The following is a 17,073-nucleotide window of genomic DNA, read 5'->3' as shown; positions in this document are numbered from 1 at the left end:
CCTCTGTAAATGGGAGTTAATAATAGCAACTCTACCTCATATGGTTGTTGCAAGGATTAAATGTATTAATATTCCTAAAATGCTTGGATACCACTTGGCATACAGGAAGTGCTAAATGTTTGTTTAATAAATAACAGTGTAATGTATGCTGGCAGGTGATAACACTTCAACTTTTCCATTAATCTTTAATGAAAACTTTCCATAAATCCCAGCTATCCTTATCTCCCCCAGATGATATAAAACAGTGGTGATTTAAGGCACACTTCTGCAAATAAATGCCAAAATTGTTAATGACACAGAGCTTCTCTGTGCACATTGAGAAATGAATTCAGAACTTTTCAGGTGCAGGTGAAAAATTATTTACCCGCTCATGTTTAAAAATGTAAAACAGAGAGTTGATTTTTCACGATGTTTGTACCGTCATCCTTTTGTCTCCCCCCAACTGCCTGTCACTGCTGAAGGCTTCACCCCACACCTCCCTAAATTCCTCCCCCGGACTGTCGCTGTAATTCACCTCTAATATGCAATCGGATTCCTCCATTGAAAACCAGATTAAGGTAATGGGTTCTAAAGTACAACGAGGCTTATTTTTAACCGCATCCAAGAAGCGGAAGTACTATGAAAACTCAAGAATGGTGCTGCTTCACTCTGGGACTGCAGCTCAGACCAAAATAGACCAGCACTGGGCTCTTCACCCTGCCACCAACTATAATTAGCTAGTCTGCAGCGAGAAGGGAGAAAGAAATGACTCTACCTCGGAAGGTGCTGCTGGAACAACCCATTTTTGTCCCTTTCAGGGCCCCCTTTTGCGGACAACCCCCAAAGTGCTTTGCGGGCAATTCCTTCAACTGTATCCATCTCCCCCTCGCTGCCCATCTGGCCCAATGCTGTCATTTTGATCATGTAAAATGCGTTACGAAAGATCATATGCAGTTCTTTTTCTGGGAACGCTCTCTCTCTATAGCCTTTTCCCAACTCCATCTGTTGAAGGAGTGCGATCTGGAACTCCCCACAGGGCAGCCTGTGGACCAGGAATGGTGCCCTGCCACAGTCCTGCACAGGAACCCAGGGAGGCAGCAGTGGGCTAGGGAACCACCACCGTGCATTAAGAAAAATGAAATCCCAACATACTTTCTTTGCTGTCGATATCCTGATATGTCTAGAAGGGTTTTCCGAGGGAAAGACCGAAAGAGCTTCTGCACCTGCTGTTTCCATGACAACAATCTTTTTTTCTGAGTCTCTGTAAATGCCTGCAAAAACAAACAGGACTTTTTAATGGGTGGTGCAGCCTGGCATTACAGGGAGGAAAACGCAATTAATAGGGGGGACATCAAAGTCTCTGCAGCTGCCTTTGCTTCACCTGCTTCCCACCTGGTCCAAACAGCAGTCAGTTTCACTCGGGAGCCACCTGTACCGACAATTTGACACTGGAGGTGCCTGGTAAAGTATGTGCATTAAGCTTTCGACAACGCTTATTTTTGGCTGCATTTCTGGCAGATCTGTACTCATCTTCACCTTCTTCCTAACTCTACTCTGGACTCTCTAGATTAACCAAGAATGAATAGTAAAAATAGACTGTTGAATAATCTGGCTTTTGCAGGGCCCCCTTCATTTTCATAATCAATAGAAATGCTAAACCACTCCAAAAATCAATCAGCTTGATCGTGCATGGTCTGCAGGCTTTCAAAAAATGGCACATAGTCTCCGCTATACTACACTACACTATACTATACCATAGGCCAGGATTGGTGCACTGGGGTTTTTGTAGGGCACGGGGCTTTGCTGAGACATCTCCAGTTAAGGGGCCAAGTGCCTTACAAAAAACTCCAGTGCACCAATCCTGACCAAAACTTTTCCTAAAGTTTAGGGAAACAGGTAGATCTGATGCCTTTTCACATGTTTTTTAGTAAAAGTGGCACCGAGGGGTGTTTTGCCTGCTTTATAACACACTGTCATCTGTATGGCATGTTCTTTTGTGTACACTGAACCCTGGGGAGTGACTTTACAGGAGTTGTGAGTCCCCAAGGTAGAGACGCTCAAATCTGGGATAAGAATCCCTTAAGAAACCTATTAAATGCTGATTCCTAGGTCCCTTCCCTGATTTAATACATCTGGACAGGAGTCTAGAGGCTGTTTGCAGCAAGTGTCCTGGTAATTCCATTGCTAATGGAACATGGGCATGTGGCATTCTAGATGGTTTGAGGGCCCTACATCCAATATAGGAATGTCCTGTCTGGTGCCTAGAACCATGGTCCACAAGCTGTGGGAGAGTCTGCAGCTCTGATTAGCAGTAACCGTGATAGAACATACCCGTATAGTTTTGTCAATAAGACATGAAATCCTTTAAGTAGCAATAAACTGTAACTTAGAGTAACAGACTATATGGGTCTTTCCCATAAAGGAAACGGATTCCTTAAACAGAGAAAACATGACAGCTTAATTTTTTCCAGATGACATTTAATCTTTAAGAACCTAAACACAGGAGAGCTATGAGAACAAAAGCAAAAAGATGGTATGTTGTGAAAAAATTACTGACTTGCAAAAACCCCTTCCCCCTGGATGACCTCAGCCAGACGCCTTTAAGGATCTTCATCAAGGAGGGCTACCCAACCAAGGGATTCCGTGCTTCCTTAAAGAGGCGCAGACACTGCGCAAGGTACATGGTGGGTTGGTCTCATGGTTACAAGGTGAGGCCACGGTTCTACTTTGTGGTCCCTTCTCATTTGTTGGCAACACTTGGTGAGTGTCCAACTATACATGAATGCCTCTGAAAGCCTGAAAGGCAAGCATTTCTACTGGCCGAATAAAGAAAGGGATAGATAGATTCTGTTTTTGACTGGCTTCCTCTGCCAAAGGTTGAGTGAGAACACAGGATGCAGAGGTGCTGATCTAGATGACTTGGGGAGGAGAGTCCAGCCCAGCTGGTCAGAGGAAGGTTCTGGAGAGATATGGGCAAGGCTTGAATCCCTACACATTCTTACACAAGTTCCTTTACCTGACACTCAGTTCCTTCTAAAAACCGAGGATACTATCTCCCTCCAAGAGATGTCGTAAGGGTTAAATGAGATAACACATGAGGTGCACTTAGAATACTTAGGACATGCCTGGGCTTAGTAATGAGCCACTTAGAACTGCGGCTCAGAGATCCTCTACTCAGGTTTTTGTGGTCACACAGACCAGACCTTTGGTGGTGGTATATGAGTGTTTGTCACATTTGGCATTCAGCAATCACATTTAGCCCCAATAAATGACTTCAAGTTCTCAAAACTACAATACCAGCTGGTCTGGAGCCAGCTTGAAGGACAGCTGGCCTGAGTTTCCAAGGGACAAAAGAGGAAATGGCTCACTTTATAGACAGGCCTTCAAAGTGCTTCCAAGGACACCAGTTCATACAGGACATCTCCCATGGTGGCAAAGACCGTCCAAGAAGATGGAAATGTTTATACCCCAGCACCACCCAGAGAAGTGAGCTCATTCACTCAACACAGGGCAGCACGCTCATTTCGTTCCAGGCTGCAGAGAGGACTAAGGCCCTTGGCCATGTTGGGTGAGTGTGGTGGCCCCTTCTCAGTCTTGGAGGCTGCAGCTGGGAGGCCTGGAGAGGAGCTAGAGGTCATGGCTGGCAATAAGGGATTTCTAAAAGCTGGTTTGCCTGCATTTGCCTGAGAAGTAGCCCTCCATTGTGGGAGCTCTTCTGCCATCTGGGATGGCTGACACCTCACCTCAGCCATTCCACTGGCAGCTCTGAGTTGAGCTGATAGTTTCCTCAGGGAATGGAGGGGAAAGAAGCATCCATACAAAACACTGACACAGCCAGTCGGCCTCTTCCAAGTCCTCTGTCCCTGTCAGGGCCAAACCAATGAGTCTGTCTGGACGAAGATGGCTAGGATGAGCCCTACAACTTTCATGTAGGATTAAAGGGCTCATAAATGGGTAAGAGCTCATCTCCACAGAACCTCCTTGGGATGGCGAGGAGGCAAGAAGCTGGGGATTATAATCCAGGAGATGAAATTCAGAACTTTTCTGTCCTCTCTTCTGTTACTCTATGGAGTTGGTCCCTTTGTCCCTGGGGAGGGAGGAAGGTGTCTAGGTTTGGTCAATCCTCTCCCATCCAGTCAGTTAAGGAATGGCTTATTTGGGCTGTGAAAGGGAGTCCTGTTTCAAGGGGCCCAGGTGAAATTCAGCCAGGATGGAGACTGTCTCAATGGAGCCTCACAGGGAGGGAGTGTGCTCCACACAGAATATCCCAAGCCTGTGGAAAATTATTCAGACATGTTTCCTCTTTCTTGAACTAAAATAATAAAAGTCTTGCACAACATTTTCCCTTCCAAGACAGAGTGCAGGCCCCTGCATCCTGACATGAATGCAGGCAAGCAGACGTGGCATGAGCTCTACTTGGCCCAGGACTCCCATCAGCCAGAGGTCCCTCTACTGCCGTCGGGGTCTCTTGCCAGCAGATGAGTCTACATGGCGCCATCTTTGCATTTAATCACTTGGGCAGGCAGCGAGGAAAAAACCAGGAATTTCTCTAAATATTCTAAGGAGATGGAAAGGAGAGCCAGGTTGCCCAAGGAGGGCATGCATGATGGCTGGAAGGTGAGAAGGACCAGGCCACAGTTTTGGGGCTGGTGGGATCCAGTTAGGAAGCATGAGCACTGTCCAGTGGAGGCCGCTGGAGGGCTCACTATTTTGTCTTATGGGCTCAGCAGACTTGAGGCAAGACAGAAAGTAACTTACAACTTGTTCTCCGGTGTCTGGAAGGCTCAGTGTGAGCACAGGCGTGGAAGAACATGCAAGGTTCTAGTTTGCTTTACGCAAGTTTAGATCCTCCCCTAATCAGTCCCCCCCAAAACCCATTCCAAATGTTCTCCTCCCCAGTAAGACACAGGGGAGCGCTCCCTCCTGCTTATGCAGTGAGTCTGTACCACACCAAGACTCGGCTTCCCTTTCGTGCCTAGCTTGGAGGCAGTTCCTCTGAGGCAAAGCCATTTCCGGCTCCTGGTTTGGTGGCCTGGCTCCTCATCTGGGTTCTGCAGGATGCCAGCACAGCCCCAGCCTCACGTGTGTGATCACCCGATCTCCTTTAGTCTTCCCCACTACCCTCACACCATAAGCTACCTAGCCAGGGACAGGGCCTAAGCGTTTAATAAAGATCTATGGAATGAATGAGTTCTACAATTCTTTAAGTGCCCTTGCCTTCTCTTCTTCTGGTGCTTTTTGCTGGCCGAAATGTGCGGTGTCAGCACTGAAAACACCAAAGGGTGAGTTGGGGGTTGAGGGGAGGGACACATAAGAATTTGCACTGCTGAGAAAGGAAATAGTAAAAAGGAGAGTTTAGGGGACTGTGGGGCAGTGGCTGGGAAGGAAACCCAGAAGGAGACCGTGCTCGTGAGTGGTGGGTAATCAGACCGTGGAACGGTGGAGGGCCCAACGAACTGGCCTTGGACAGATGCCCCTGTGTGGCAGCTGGAGGGTGGGGACAATGTGAGTGGGGCGGTGGGTGAGGGGGCTAGACCTCTGGCCTGGGTGTCTCCTTTCGCTGGGGCCCACCACATTTCTGGGGCTCTGGACGCCAACCCAGCAACAGCGAGCAGACTTGGGGGGGCCTTTACCATCTTATTCTAACATTAAAATCCAACCAAAAGACCTCAGGGCTCTTAAACTTCTCTAAAGCCTACACTGTGATTCTTGTCTCTGTGACTCTTTAGAGGGGGTGCTCCCCAAAAGACACTAGAGTCTCAGGTCTGGGGCACACCCCCTGTCTGCACATGCACCTCGGGGCAGCCGGCCAGGCGGGTGGCTGTCCCAGCAGCAGCCCCCAGGACCTGCCCTGCTCCGTCAGTGAGACGGCGCTCACACTGAGTCTAACAGGGCACAGCTCCAGCCTGCCTCGGTCCTCCTGCCAAAGGACATGTGGCTCAACACGATTCCCATAAAAATCACAAATCGAACCACATGGAACATAAACACAAACACATTATTTCTTTCATACACTCCCAACCCTCCCCCAAGTTTCCCTGAGTCGAAAGGCAAAATGTTTCAACAGAAAATTTTAAAAAGACTCGAAAACGCCAAGGCGAGGTGGCAGGGCTGAACGTTCCCACCTCAGGCTTGGTCACTCAGGGATTCTTCTAGAGCCAAAGTTTCTCTCAGGCATTCACCCCCACATCAGAGTTCTATCTAGATGAATTTCTAGACGCTAATGTGTTACAAGCTGTGCTTAGGTTTGAAACCATCATAGCTGAGTTCTGCCCGGGTATTATTTATGCTTGTCTAGTCTTCAAAAACAAGTTGTTGGAGACCCAAAGGATCACATCACAGAACCTCTGAGAACCATTCCTAAGCAATGAGAAAAACAGTTTTGTGAAACCCATTACTACTCACCTCATGAATTAGACACTTGTCTATGAGCTGTAAATAGGAACTTATATTTTCCTCATCAGGTCTGGAGACCAAGAGCTGTGTGCACACTGTGAGTTTAAAAAAAAAAGAAAGAAAAGATGAATTAGAAACATGTATAACCATTCTAACCTCCGAGATCTGCCCCTGATTTCCTTTCAGAACCAATATTTTGAGAGGTATGTGTGCCTGTGGTTTTACGTAAGGTTCACAAAAAAGGCCAGGAGGCTCCTCATTCCACTGAAGTCAAAGGCTTGGTCACCACGGGAGCCCTCGCCTTGAGAAGCCCCTTCGGTTAATTCCAGGCATACCATTCTATATTAAGCCTTCTGCAATCCAGCCTGAGACAGACACTCTGGGAGAAGAAGAATGCGGCCATGTCCTGAGCCCTCTCTCGGAAAGAGGCTCCTTTTGAGAAGGGAGTTCAAAGGCATCAAAGACCGTGGACATTATCAGAGCGCTGTCTCCGTAATTTGATGAATGAACTGCGCACCTCATTTGGAGGCGTGAGGCTCTGGCACATCTTCTAGCACACAAGGTGTGTGGGCACGCACACGAGTAGGACACCTGCTACTCGGTCACTGGAGGGTTATTTTCTCAAAGCAGTAACACACTTACACACACGTAGGTCTGCCCACACACGCAAGTAACTGAAGTAATAAAGACGGACCAGGGCGGGGCTGCAGGTAGAGCACGCCGCCACAACCCCACCCCCCTGAGGTTCCCACAGCCACGCTAGTATGGCCGGTTCGAATCTCTTCCTGGAGGCTCGGATGCTCTGATCTCCATGGGGGTGTTTTGAAGGCCATGGCACAGCTGGCTGGACAGAAGATGTCCATTAGAAGAGAAAATGCCTTGCACTCAGGTAGACCATGCTTGAAATCTGGGCATCACGATTCCTTTCTCCCCCTAATTCTGCATACCTACTCTGTCACAGAATCCCATTTATACCCTATCTTTGCACAGAGACTCCCAGTATAGCATTGTTCATACTAACAAAAACTAAGAAACCGTCTCCATGTCCGTTCTCCAGGGCCCTGTCAAATTATGCCTTATGGGTACAGTGGAACACAGCATGCAACCTCGGAAAAAGAGATTGGGTGGTGCTATGGTAGGGACAGAAATATTGAAAGTATACAATGTAGAAATACAAGCTGCAGAAAAACATGTAAACAACACCTGCTTGTGGGTAAAAAGGATACTCGTGTGCTTGTCCAGGACTATTAGGAAGTTTCTGGAGGGACAGTTCAAACCTGTTTAGAGTGGGCACCTCTGCAGGGGAAGAGGGTGGCACTTGGGGAGAGAGGTTATTTTTCAATTTCCATCATTTTGTTTCATTTTGAGTTTTTATGTTGAGCATGAATTGATTTTATAATTTATTTGAAAGTAACCAAAGTTTAAAAAGAAGCCATGCCAGAGGAGCTTGGGTCTCTTGAGGATGGAGCCCACCATGGACCATACTGAGGCATCCACCCCCACACGTATCTTCACCCTTGGGGTCATCCGTTCTAATCCCCCACAGCGAAGAGCCCACTCAGGGGTGGGAGGTCAGGGCTCTGAGGCGAGTCGGGGGAGACCAAGGACCCACCCTGGCCATCAAGCCACTGGCATCTCCCCTCAAAAGGATGTTACAAGTCATCTCCTCTGAACCAGATTTCTATGTCTGGACATCTTTTTTAGGATGTGTATACACCGGGAGTTTCTCACTGCACCTGTAAGACTCAGGTGTCCATTTCTTTTGGTAAAAGCTTGGTTCTTGAAAATGACTGGACAATCAAGAAAAAATTGTTTCTCCTTCCAAAGGAAAAGTACGGGCATTCACTGCATTTTTAACATAATCACATTTTCTCGTGCAACACCGCATTCGAGCACAAATTCTTCTAGCGTTGGGATTTTTCAAGGATAATCACGTAATCACGGTGCCATTCATGGGGGAGGCCCAGGGCAGTCCAGGTGGAAAGAGTGCTCTCACCCAGAGGACCACAAGCAGGCATGAGGCATGGCCATGCCTCAGGTGGGCCCAGCAAGCCCTGGTCTGAGGGAGTGGGAGAGAAAGGGGACAGGGGTAAGGAAGACGCCTTTGGGGATTAGAGGGATCAGAGTTCAGATCCAAATGACCACCTCTGAACCTCACTCTCCTTGTCAGTAAACGGGCTAATGGCCTCTACCCCGACAGGTTTATCCTGCACTCTGGGAAAGCTTCTCAGGAACCCAGGGCTCTGGTTAGTGGTGTTGGAGGTGGGGGGAAGGGGCGGGAGGTGTGAGAATCAGGCTCTACCTTTCCCCATGACACGTGTGAACTGCCCGGGGAGATCCCCCTCCGGCAGCGGGGCGACGGCCAGCTCCCCATCACAGCTACTCAGCTGGTGTGGCTGCAGCCCCCCGCTGGCCCCAGCCGAGGTGGTCGCTGGGACCCCGGTGGCCGAGGCACTGTCTTTGCCATCAGGGCCCTGGCCCTCAGGGCCCATCAGTGAGGGCGGGTGCGGAGCCTGGGGCTCCCGGCGGCGAGCCTCGGGGGTGGTGCTCGGGGAGCTGTAGGCCTTGATAGGAGTCAGGATCATCTGGTGCAGTTCCTGGAGTGGGACGCGCAGGTTGCCCCCCTCGATGATGTCCTGGAGGGTCAGAGGGAGATCTCTGTTAGTGGCAGGAACAGGGGTGACCCAACTTGGTGCCTCCCCTCCCCTGTCCCGAGCTGTTCCCAGACAGGACTCACAGCTGCCGACCCCTTCATTGCAACATTCTTTGGAAATGCAATCACTTTAATTTTATCGTCCTATGATTAGCCTGGGTAGAAAACTTGGAAAATACGGATAGGCATATTCGTATTTGCAGCACCTGCAAATCCCACCATCTAGAGGTGATCACTAAAAGGATGTGGCACATTTCCTTCCCTGGCTTCTTCAGTGAATTTCTAGGAAAAGCATTTATATTGTTGACAGATACAGACTTTAGGAGCTGTATAAGAAAGCTGGGTCACGCGGTAACGTCCTGTCCTGCGTATGATTTGTTGTGCAGAAAGGAACCTGTGCGCTCCCACCTTCACTCAGCCCCCAACACAGGTATCGAGGGGCAGTGGTGAAGGATACAGACTCTAGGGCCCAGCAAGGGCAAAGGCTGACGCAGGAGCCTGCCTGGAGCATGTGAGGCAGAGCAAGGTGGCCTGACGTGGAGCCGGATGGTGAGGGGAAAGGGCAGGAAATCAGGTCAGTTGCTACCAGGGCCTGAGCACAGAGGCATGAATGCTAGAAGTGTTTCTAAATGAGACGGGACATCAGGGAAGGTTTTGAGCAGGGGAGTGACACCCTCTCGAAGAATTGTTCTAGAGAGAAATATGTATAATCTATGTGTCATATGATACAGCTGACCCTTGAACAACATGGGTTTGAATTCTGTGTGGAATTTTTCAATCAATATGGTACAGTATTATGAATTTATTTTCTCTCATGATTTTAATTTTTTCTACTCTCTAGCTTACTTTGAGAATACAGAATATAATACATATAACACACAATATGTGTTAATCCACTCTTCTTGGTATCAGTAAAGCCTCCAGTCAACAATAGGCTATTAGTAGTTAAGTTTTGGGGGAGTCAGAAGTTATATATGGATTTTCAACTGCACAGGGGGGTGCCTGTCTACCCCATGTTGTTCAAGGATCCCCTGAAGTTATCTATAATATATAAATGGCTTTATATATTGTAGAATACAGTTGGGTCTTTCTGTACCTACTGTTTGATCTACTGGTCATTATGTATTAGAAAAAGAGTGAAAGTGGATTTTGATTGACATTCATCTGTGCCCCAGATGCTCACGGAGGCACAGAACAGGCTCTGAGTCTTGGGGCCGGGGGTCAGGTCCTTGAAGTCTTTTGGGCATGGTGAGCGGCCTGGCCCTCTGCCCCGCTGCTGTCCCAGTGCTTCTGCAGCAAACCTCTCCCTGGGACCCAGGAAGGACACTGACAATTGGGGCCCTGATTACTAATGAGGTACTTGGTCTTCTGAGAGCCCAGAATAGCAAGGATGTTGCTGTAAAAGCCTGAAGCACGAGTACCAATCCATTCCTGGGATCCTTTCTTACCAAGAAAAATTTCTGGATGATGTCAAGGAACACAAGCCCATGGAACACAATCACGTCTACATCCCGACTTCCCAATCAGTCAATTAGAAAAAGGAAACCTGGGGATGGGAGGCTTGGACAGGCAACATTTCAGTTCTGGGCAGTAGACCACCAACAGCCCGGCCCCGTCTTTGGAGGGAACCTGCTTTGCTCAGGACGTTGGAGGCAGAAGCTTAGCTGAGTTGGCACTTGGGGTTATTGAGGAAAGTGAAATGTTAAGTAGCCATCAGAATTGTCTCAGTCTTGCTCAGGGCTACTGTCCAGCCTATTTTAGAGGAAAAGGTCTTTTTTTTTTTTTTTTTTTTTTTTAAAGAGGAGGGTTTTGGAGTCTACTGCCTTCCTTGTAAGCCTGGCAGATATGGCAGAGGTTAAGACTAGCCTACTGCCTGTGCTGGCAAGCCTGATGTGGGAGCCCAGTGGGGCGGGAGCAGGGGGGTGTGTGTATGCTCCTGATCACTCCCAGTTGTCCTGCTGCCCAGACTGGACCAGCCTCTTCCAGAGTCTAGAGGGCAGCATGCAAATGGTTCCTTGACTTTGGACATGGTGATCCACCTGGGCAGGGTGTATGGAGGTAAGCTAGCTGGCCCACGGCAGGAGAGCACCTATTGTCTTTCCCAACTCAACTGTGTGTGAACTGGGGAAACCCTGCGTCGAGGTCCTCTACTTCTGGCCAACTGCATAGCTGGCGCCTAGGACATGGGGGATTCTGATCTTGTCCAGCCCCTGACTGAGCCAGAGGAGGGGGAAAGGAGAGAGAAGGGATGAAGCTTCCTCACAGAGTGAGGCTGAGTAGGCAGAGCTGGCCAGCCTATTTGGGAGATCACATGCCTCCCTGCCATGCTACCCCATGTGCCAGCGACCACTGAGGTGACATTTTGTCACCTGCCACCAAACAACCCCCGCCCGCTCCTGTCACCTGCCCGAAGGCTTCTGTAGTTACTCAGTGATGGAGGAAGGAGATTCTGATTATGCTAAGAGATAAACTCCTAGAAACAGGAAACATACAGGTGCCCCAAGTTCAAATCTCATTTTATTCCACTGGAGACAACCGCCCCAGAAAGGAATCCATAAACCTAATGAATAATGACGGACACTCTCTGTAAAATATCTTATCAGGAATCATGAAGAGTTTTGTTTCCCGCCCACAGCCTTCAAAGCAGTATCTCCAAGAAAACACTTGGCTACCAACAACTTAACAATGCCCTTTAGGCCAGCTCCCATGGGGTTACACGTATGACCCTTCGAAATCCATTCTAGAACTCAACACTGCATGCCCAGGTTGGGAAGGAAGCTAGAAAATGGCCCGAGTGGGACTCACTCCAGTGTCCTCAACTCGCTATAGGAATTAATTCTGCATGTTGACAAAAATAGGGAACCAACCCAAGTCTCTATTGATCCTTCAGACCATAAATATAATCCTACATTATAAACACAAAGAGGCAAAATGAAGCTGTCCGTTCACTAATGGGCCGAGCCGAGAAGCTCATGGCAGAGCAGGTACCATGAGACCTGTCCCAGTGCTTGGCTCGGGGGTCACAACTCAGGGCCTGCATGCAGGAAAGGGAGCTACTTGCTGACCCACCCCTTGCCTGGCTTTCTTAGGTCTTGGAAGAAGACTGCTTTGGAAACTTTCACAGGGCTCGTGACAGCAGCAAGGGGCAAATCGCCTGGAAGACAGGACTCGGGCAGCCAGCATCCCAGCACTCACACACTGTCCATGGCCCCACCCTTCCCCCTGCGTGGGAAGCCCTGGACTTCTCATGCAGGAGACAGCAGGCTGGCATCGGCTGAGACCCACTCCCTTGCCACCTTTCATTCACCAGACCCCAGCTGAGTCCTACCGGGAGCCAGGACCTAAAGCAAATACAGCAGAATCCTCGCCCTAAGATGCTTACTGTTCCTGGGCCCATACAGTATGAGCATGCTGCCAGGACCGGGAGCTGTGGGAACACAGCCCGAGTGTGTGTGTGTGTGTGTGTGTGTGTGTGTGTCTCCTTCCTCCAGGCCAGGTTCCCAGGGAAGGGTCCAGCTTCACAGTTTGGGAGTTAGTTGCAAAAAGACAGTGAATGAAAAGCATGCAGAAACATTTTCAGTATTAGAGATCAATGTTGAAAAGTCTGTCCCGGCGACCAGTCTGATCTTCCCTTTTCCTTTTCCACCAGACATCTTTCCCCGATGACCTTCTCACCCATTCACACTCCCTGGCTCACGGGTTTTTGTTCTATCACTCCATTCTCTTGGCGACCCTCCTCACAGGGGCTACCAGTGACCTGCCGGTGGCTGATTTCGGGGGGCTGGGGTGGGTAGTGTTCAGTCCTCATGGTATGGGACACATTCAGGACCCCTGATGGGATTCCCTCCTGCAAACGCTCTCTCTGACCCTCAGGGCAGCTCAGCCTCCGGCATTGTTCGGTCCCTCCATCTTCTGGTGCTCCTCAGGGTCTGTCCTCAGATCTTACCACTCAACACACACTGCTGGGAAACCAACTGCCATTTACACACAGATGAACCACAATGAGTCTTTTAAACCCTTGTGGACTCCAGCGTTGTCCTTCTGACCACTCACTTGCCTTTTGCGCCGCAGTGTCCCATTGGCACCTCAGACAATCTGTCTAGCTGACCTCCACTTCTCCCACCCTGGCAACTCCTCCTACATTTTCTGTTTCCAAACGGCATGGCACACAGGCCAATGCTCTGCTAAATGACCTCCCTTGTCCCTCTCCACCTTCACACCCCCCCCCCCCCGCCTTAGCTCAAGGGACCACCAAGGCTGGCTCTAGGCTCCTACTGGGTTCTCCAGCCTGTGCCGGCCCCTCCATGTTCTCCCTCCTCCTCCCCGCCGCAGAGTGCTCGGTTTGATCCCAGGAAGCTCCCCCCACCAGCCTCGGCGATGGCGCCGATCACAGGGGATTGTGAGAGCACCGCGATGTCTGTGTGACATATCTGTGTCGCAACATGCATCCGAGCTCCGCAAAGGCAAGAAACACGTATTTCTGTATTACTCACGGTTAGTCTCCAGTGGATGGGGGTAAATCTAGTCCAAGGCAGCTGCCTAGTACGTATTCAGCGAGTGAGTGGAAGTGCTCTGGATCTACAGCTTACCTGCAGCGACTACTGATTATGAACTAGCCACGGGCGGGGTCCCAGCTATCTCCTTAGAAATCTCTGGGTTCTATGTGAGGTAAGAATGCTGTAGGCAGGGGCCTGATGACAGCAATTCCAACAGCATAATCAGCTCGGGACATCTGGGAATGCCAGAGAAAGGGCTGGTGCGAGTCTGTGGGAGGAGACCTAAGTGGTATCACAATAGGGACAGCTCCCTCCCTCCAAGAGCAGGAGGGCCCTGGGGCCCAGAGGAGAGAGAACAGAGCCGAGGGCCTCATTCCTCAGTGGATGCAGGATCCCTACCCGCAGGGCATCATTTCCTGAAGGGATGAGCACAGGTGTCTGAGCTCAGGTGTTCTGAGGCAAGGTCAACGCGTTGGTCTGATACACACACAAGCTTTCTTCCCCCAAGATGTCAAAATAAACTCCTTACTGCTTTTCTCTTGGCCATTAGCGGCCCTCAGACTTTGTGTGACTTTTGTCATCTTTTCAGCAATTCCCATTCCAGTGAGCCTAGCAGAAGGTATTTTTTCGGAATTAATATTATTCAAGGTAAGAAATGGCAACGGGCTTCTCAAGGGCCAGACAGAAAGTGAGCGGCATGTCAGGCCACCTGTGTCACCTTGCTGATCTTGTGTTTCCACACTGAGTCGGCCCAAGGCCACAGGGAGTAGAACAAACAGCAGTTCTGTCTCTGTCTCTCAGGTCGCTGCGTTTCCTCAGTGACAGTGTTCCTGTGAGTTTCTGAGGGAAGCTCCAGAGATAAAGGGGGGTGATCCCTCTCTCACCATAATACTCAGCTGTCTAGTCCTTAGGCAGAACACTTCCTGGGCTTTCTAACAGAGATAGAGAAAACTGGCTTTTTCATGGTCGACAACAAAATGGGTTCTTATATTAAAGATGGCAACAATCACTCAGTCAGACAAACTGCGGGTAAATAAAACAGAATTAAGAATAACCTTGGGTTCAGTCAGATAGGTCGCTTGTCATCTGTGATTCACTTTAAGGACAGGCCTCTCAGTACGGACATGCATGTGAGTAGTCTCTCCCTATCTATCTTTCCCAAGGCTTTCAAAGCCACCTTCCTTATAAAGTTATATATGCATATTCTGCAAGTATATGTTACTTTATATTTTATGAGATATGCATTCAGGGTAACTTTATATATTCTATGTAAAATTATACACACACATCTTTGTAAATCAGTTTTAAAAAACTCCCATTGCATTATAAAATTTTTATGTGCTCATAGAACTTGTGTTAGCCCCACCAAGCTCCATACTTTCTTCCCTTCCAAAGGCACCCTGGGATTGCTAGAGAACATCACTGCTCAGGCTGTGTAGGGAGCACGCGCCTACAGATCTTCCAGCCCGCCAATCCTAACCACCTCCCAACAGCAGTGCCTACACCAGAATTCCAGGTTGGAGCAGAGGCAACACGGGAATGAGTTTTGCTCTCTTTTGCCCCTCAGATGAAATCACAAAGTCACCAAATCCCAAAAATGATATTGGTACGAGGGCGATGTCTGGATACAAAGATAGGAAGAGAACCTGTGTAGGCAGCAAACAAAAAGAGACAGTGGCAGCTGATAAGTGCTTATCAGCCCAGTGATTCTGATGCCTTCTATTGAAGCCAGAGTCTCCCGGGATGGCCAGTCACAGCCTGCCTGGGCCCAGGGAGTAAGTACATGGCAGTGGTCAGGTTACACAGGAACGTGGATAACCAGGAAACTTGACTTCAAAATCCTTTCATTCTTTTTCTGCCTTTGGTAAGGAAACAAGGTGAAAAACTCTGCAAGGTAGGTCTACCCATGACACCTTCAGCCGAGACTTTTCCCATCATGGCTGCAGAGACACGCCCTCCCCTGGTGGTCACTCACCCTTTCCAAAGACTTCAGGAGGTTTTGTCTTTCTTTGAGCTTCTGAATACTGATGACAATTTTGTGTCTTGCACCTTTGGTAACATTCTGTAATTAAATAAAAGTTACACTTAAAACCATATTTTTGAAGAATCGGTTTAGAGACTCCTGGAGGCTATTCAGTACTTCACTGTCTTCTTGGTTCCTATGTTTGGGGACTAGTAAATATCCATTTGTCTCTCTCTCCAGTCCCCTCTGTCATAAACCTCTCCTTACTAAATGTTCTAACTATATCTGGCTATACATTTGCCTGTGTCCTTCGGCTGTGACCTTTAGGAGAGCAAAGAGAGAGAAAACTAGAACAGCCAATTACCCACCCAGCATGAAATTTCTTGTCTTCAACGATCATTTTAAAGTTATACACTCTTCTCTGTATTTTGTCATTTCATTCCCACCCAAGGTTGCTTGAAGGTTCCAATCCCGTACAGAGCTTCATTGTTTTCTCAAACCTTTCCTGGGTTTTCCCATCTCTGAAGTCTGGTAACGGTTCTCACCAGGTACTGTACAACACAGGGTAATTTTTGGTAGTTTACAGGTCATCTTTGGTCTCCATAAGGAAAACAAGAATAGAAAAGAACCTAAAACTCTGGTTCAGCCATCACTTGAGCTAAATGAGAAGGATTCACAGTTAGGGTTGTGGATTTTGTCTTAACGGTGTGCAGTGGTGAGCCCAAGGATTTAGTTCAACGCTTATTGATTAGAGATAAAGCAGAGTTCCAAACAGGAGGTCCTTTCTTAAGTCAGGTCTCTAAGGCAAACTTCTGGTGACTTCTTCTACACCTACTCATAGAATTCCTCTTACAGAAGGAAAAGATGGGAACACCAGCGGCATCTCCTTCAGAGATATTAACACTCAAGTGACAGCAGAACTCACTCTCTAAGATGAAGTGCTGAGGGCAGATTTCTCTTTAGCCTTGACTTCGGGTTCAAGTGAATTAAATTACTCTGCATGCCTCTGGCTTTGCCCTCTCTGTCAATTAGGTCTTGTTTTTTCTCAAGTCAAATAACTGAGGACTTAGTTTTTTTTTTTTCTTAACTCTGACCCAAACACCAAAAAATGCTCTTAGAAGTAGTTCTCATTAATCCCTGGGATTGATTAAGGAACAATCAAGATCCAAAAAGTGGTAGGAGAAGTGTTAGGAAGTTGGAATTAGTGCTTTTCATTCTCCTAGAATGTACAGTGACTTTGGGCTCTGCCTTGCATCTCAATACTGGTATTCAGCCAGGCCTGCAGAGGTTAACTGAGGGTACTGAAGATGCGATGGGAAACCAGCATCTGCTGGGAGGCAGGAGTCGAGAGCAGTGTTGCCCCAAAGGGTACAATCTCCTCTTCCTGCGAAGGAAATATTATTAGCCTGTTCAGACATTTAATTCTTTTAAATCATTGCTCAAAAGAAACTGAGGTCAATATGAAACATGCAAGTGGCATTTTAAACAAGGGAAACAAAGACATCAGTCAGATTTATTTATTCGAGCACAGCATGGTAGGAAACATGGTCAGTTTTGGAGGGTCTGTTGACTGGCCTAGCCTTTGG

The 17,073-nt window shown here is 48.4% G+C and overlaps 1 protein-coding gene across 1 annotated transcript in view; it reads right to left on the bottom strand.

Moving 5' to 3' along the window:
• SAMD4A (sterile alpha motif domain containing 4A) overlaps positions 1-17,073 on the bottom strand; it is a 206,189-nt gene that overhangs the window by 21,238 nt on the left and 167,878 nt on the right. The window contains exons 6-9 of the mRNA XM_080809589.1: positions 15,500-15,586; positions 8,678-9,011; positions 6,385-6,470; positions 1,132-1,250 (exon numbers count right to left, since the gene is read on the bottom strand). Of these exons, the coding sequence (XP_080665715.1) occupies positions 1,132-1,250; positions 6,385-6,470; positions 8,678-9,011; positions 15,500-15,586 (626 nt within the window). The remainder of the gene's footprint in view (positions 1-1,131; positions 1,251-6,384; positions 6,471-8,677; positions 9,012-15,499; positions 15,587-17,073) is intronic.

The sequence above is a fragment of the Martes martes genome (genome assembly GCF_963455335.1).
Source record: "Martes martes genome assembly, chromosome: 7".
Classification (NCBI taxonomy): domain Eukaryota; kingdom Metazoa; phylum Chordata; class Mammalia; order Carnivora; family Mustelidae; genus Martes; species Martes martes.
The sequence above is the reverse complement of the archived record's forward strand: the minus strand, read 5'-3'. Positions and strand labels throughout refer to the sequence as shown.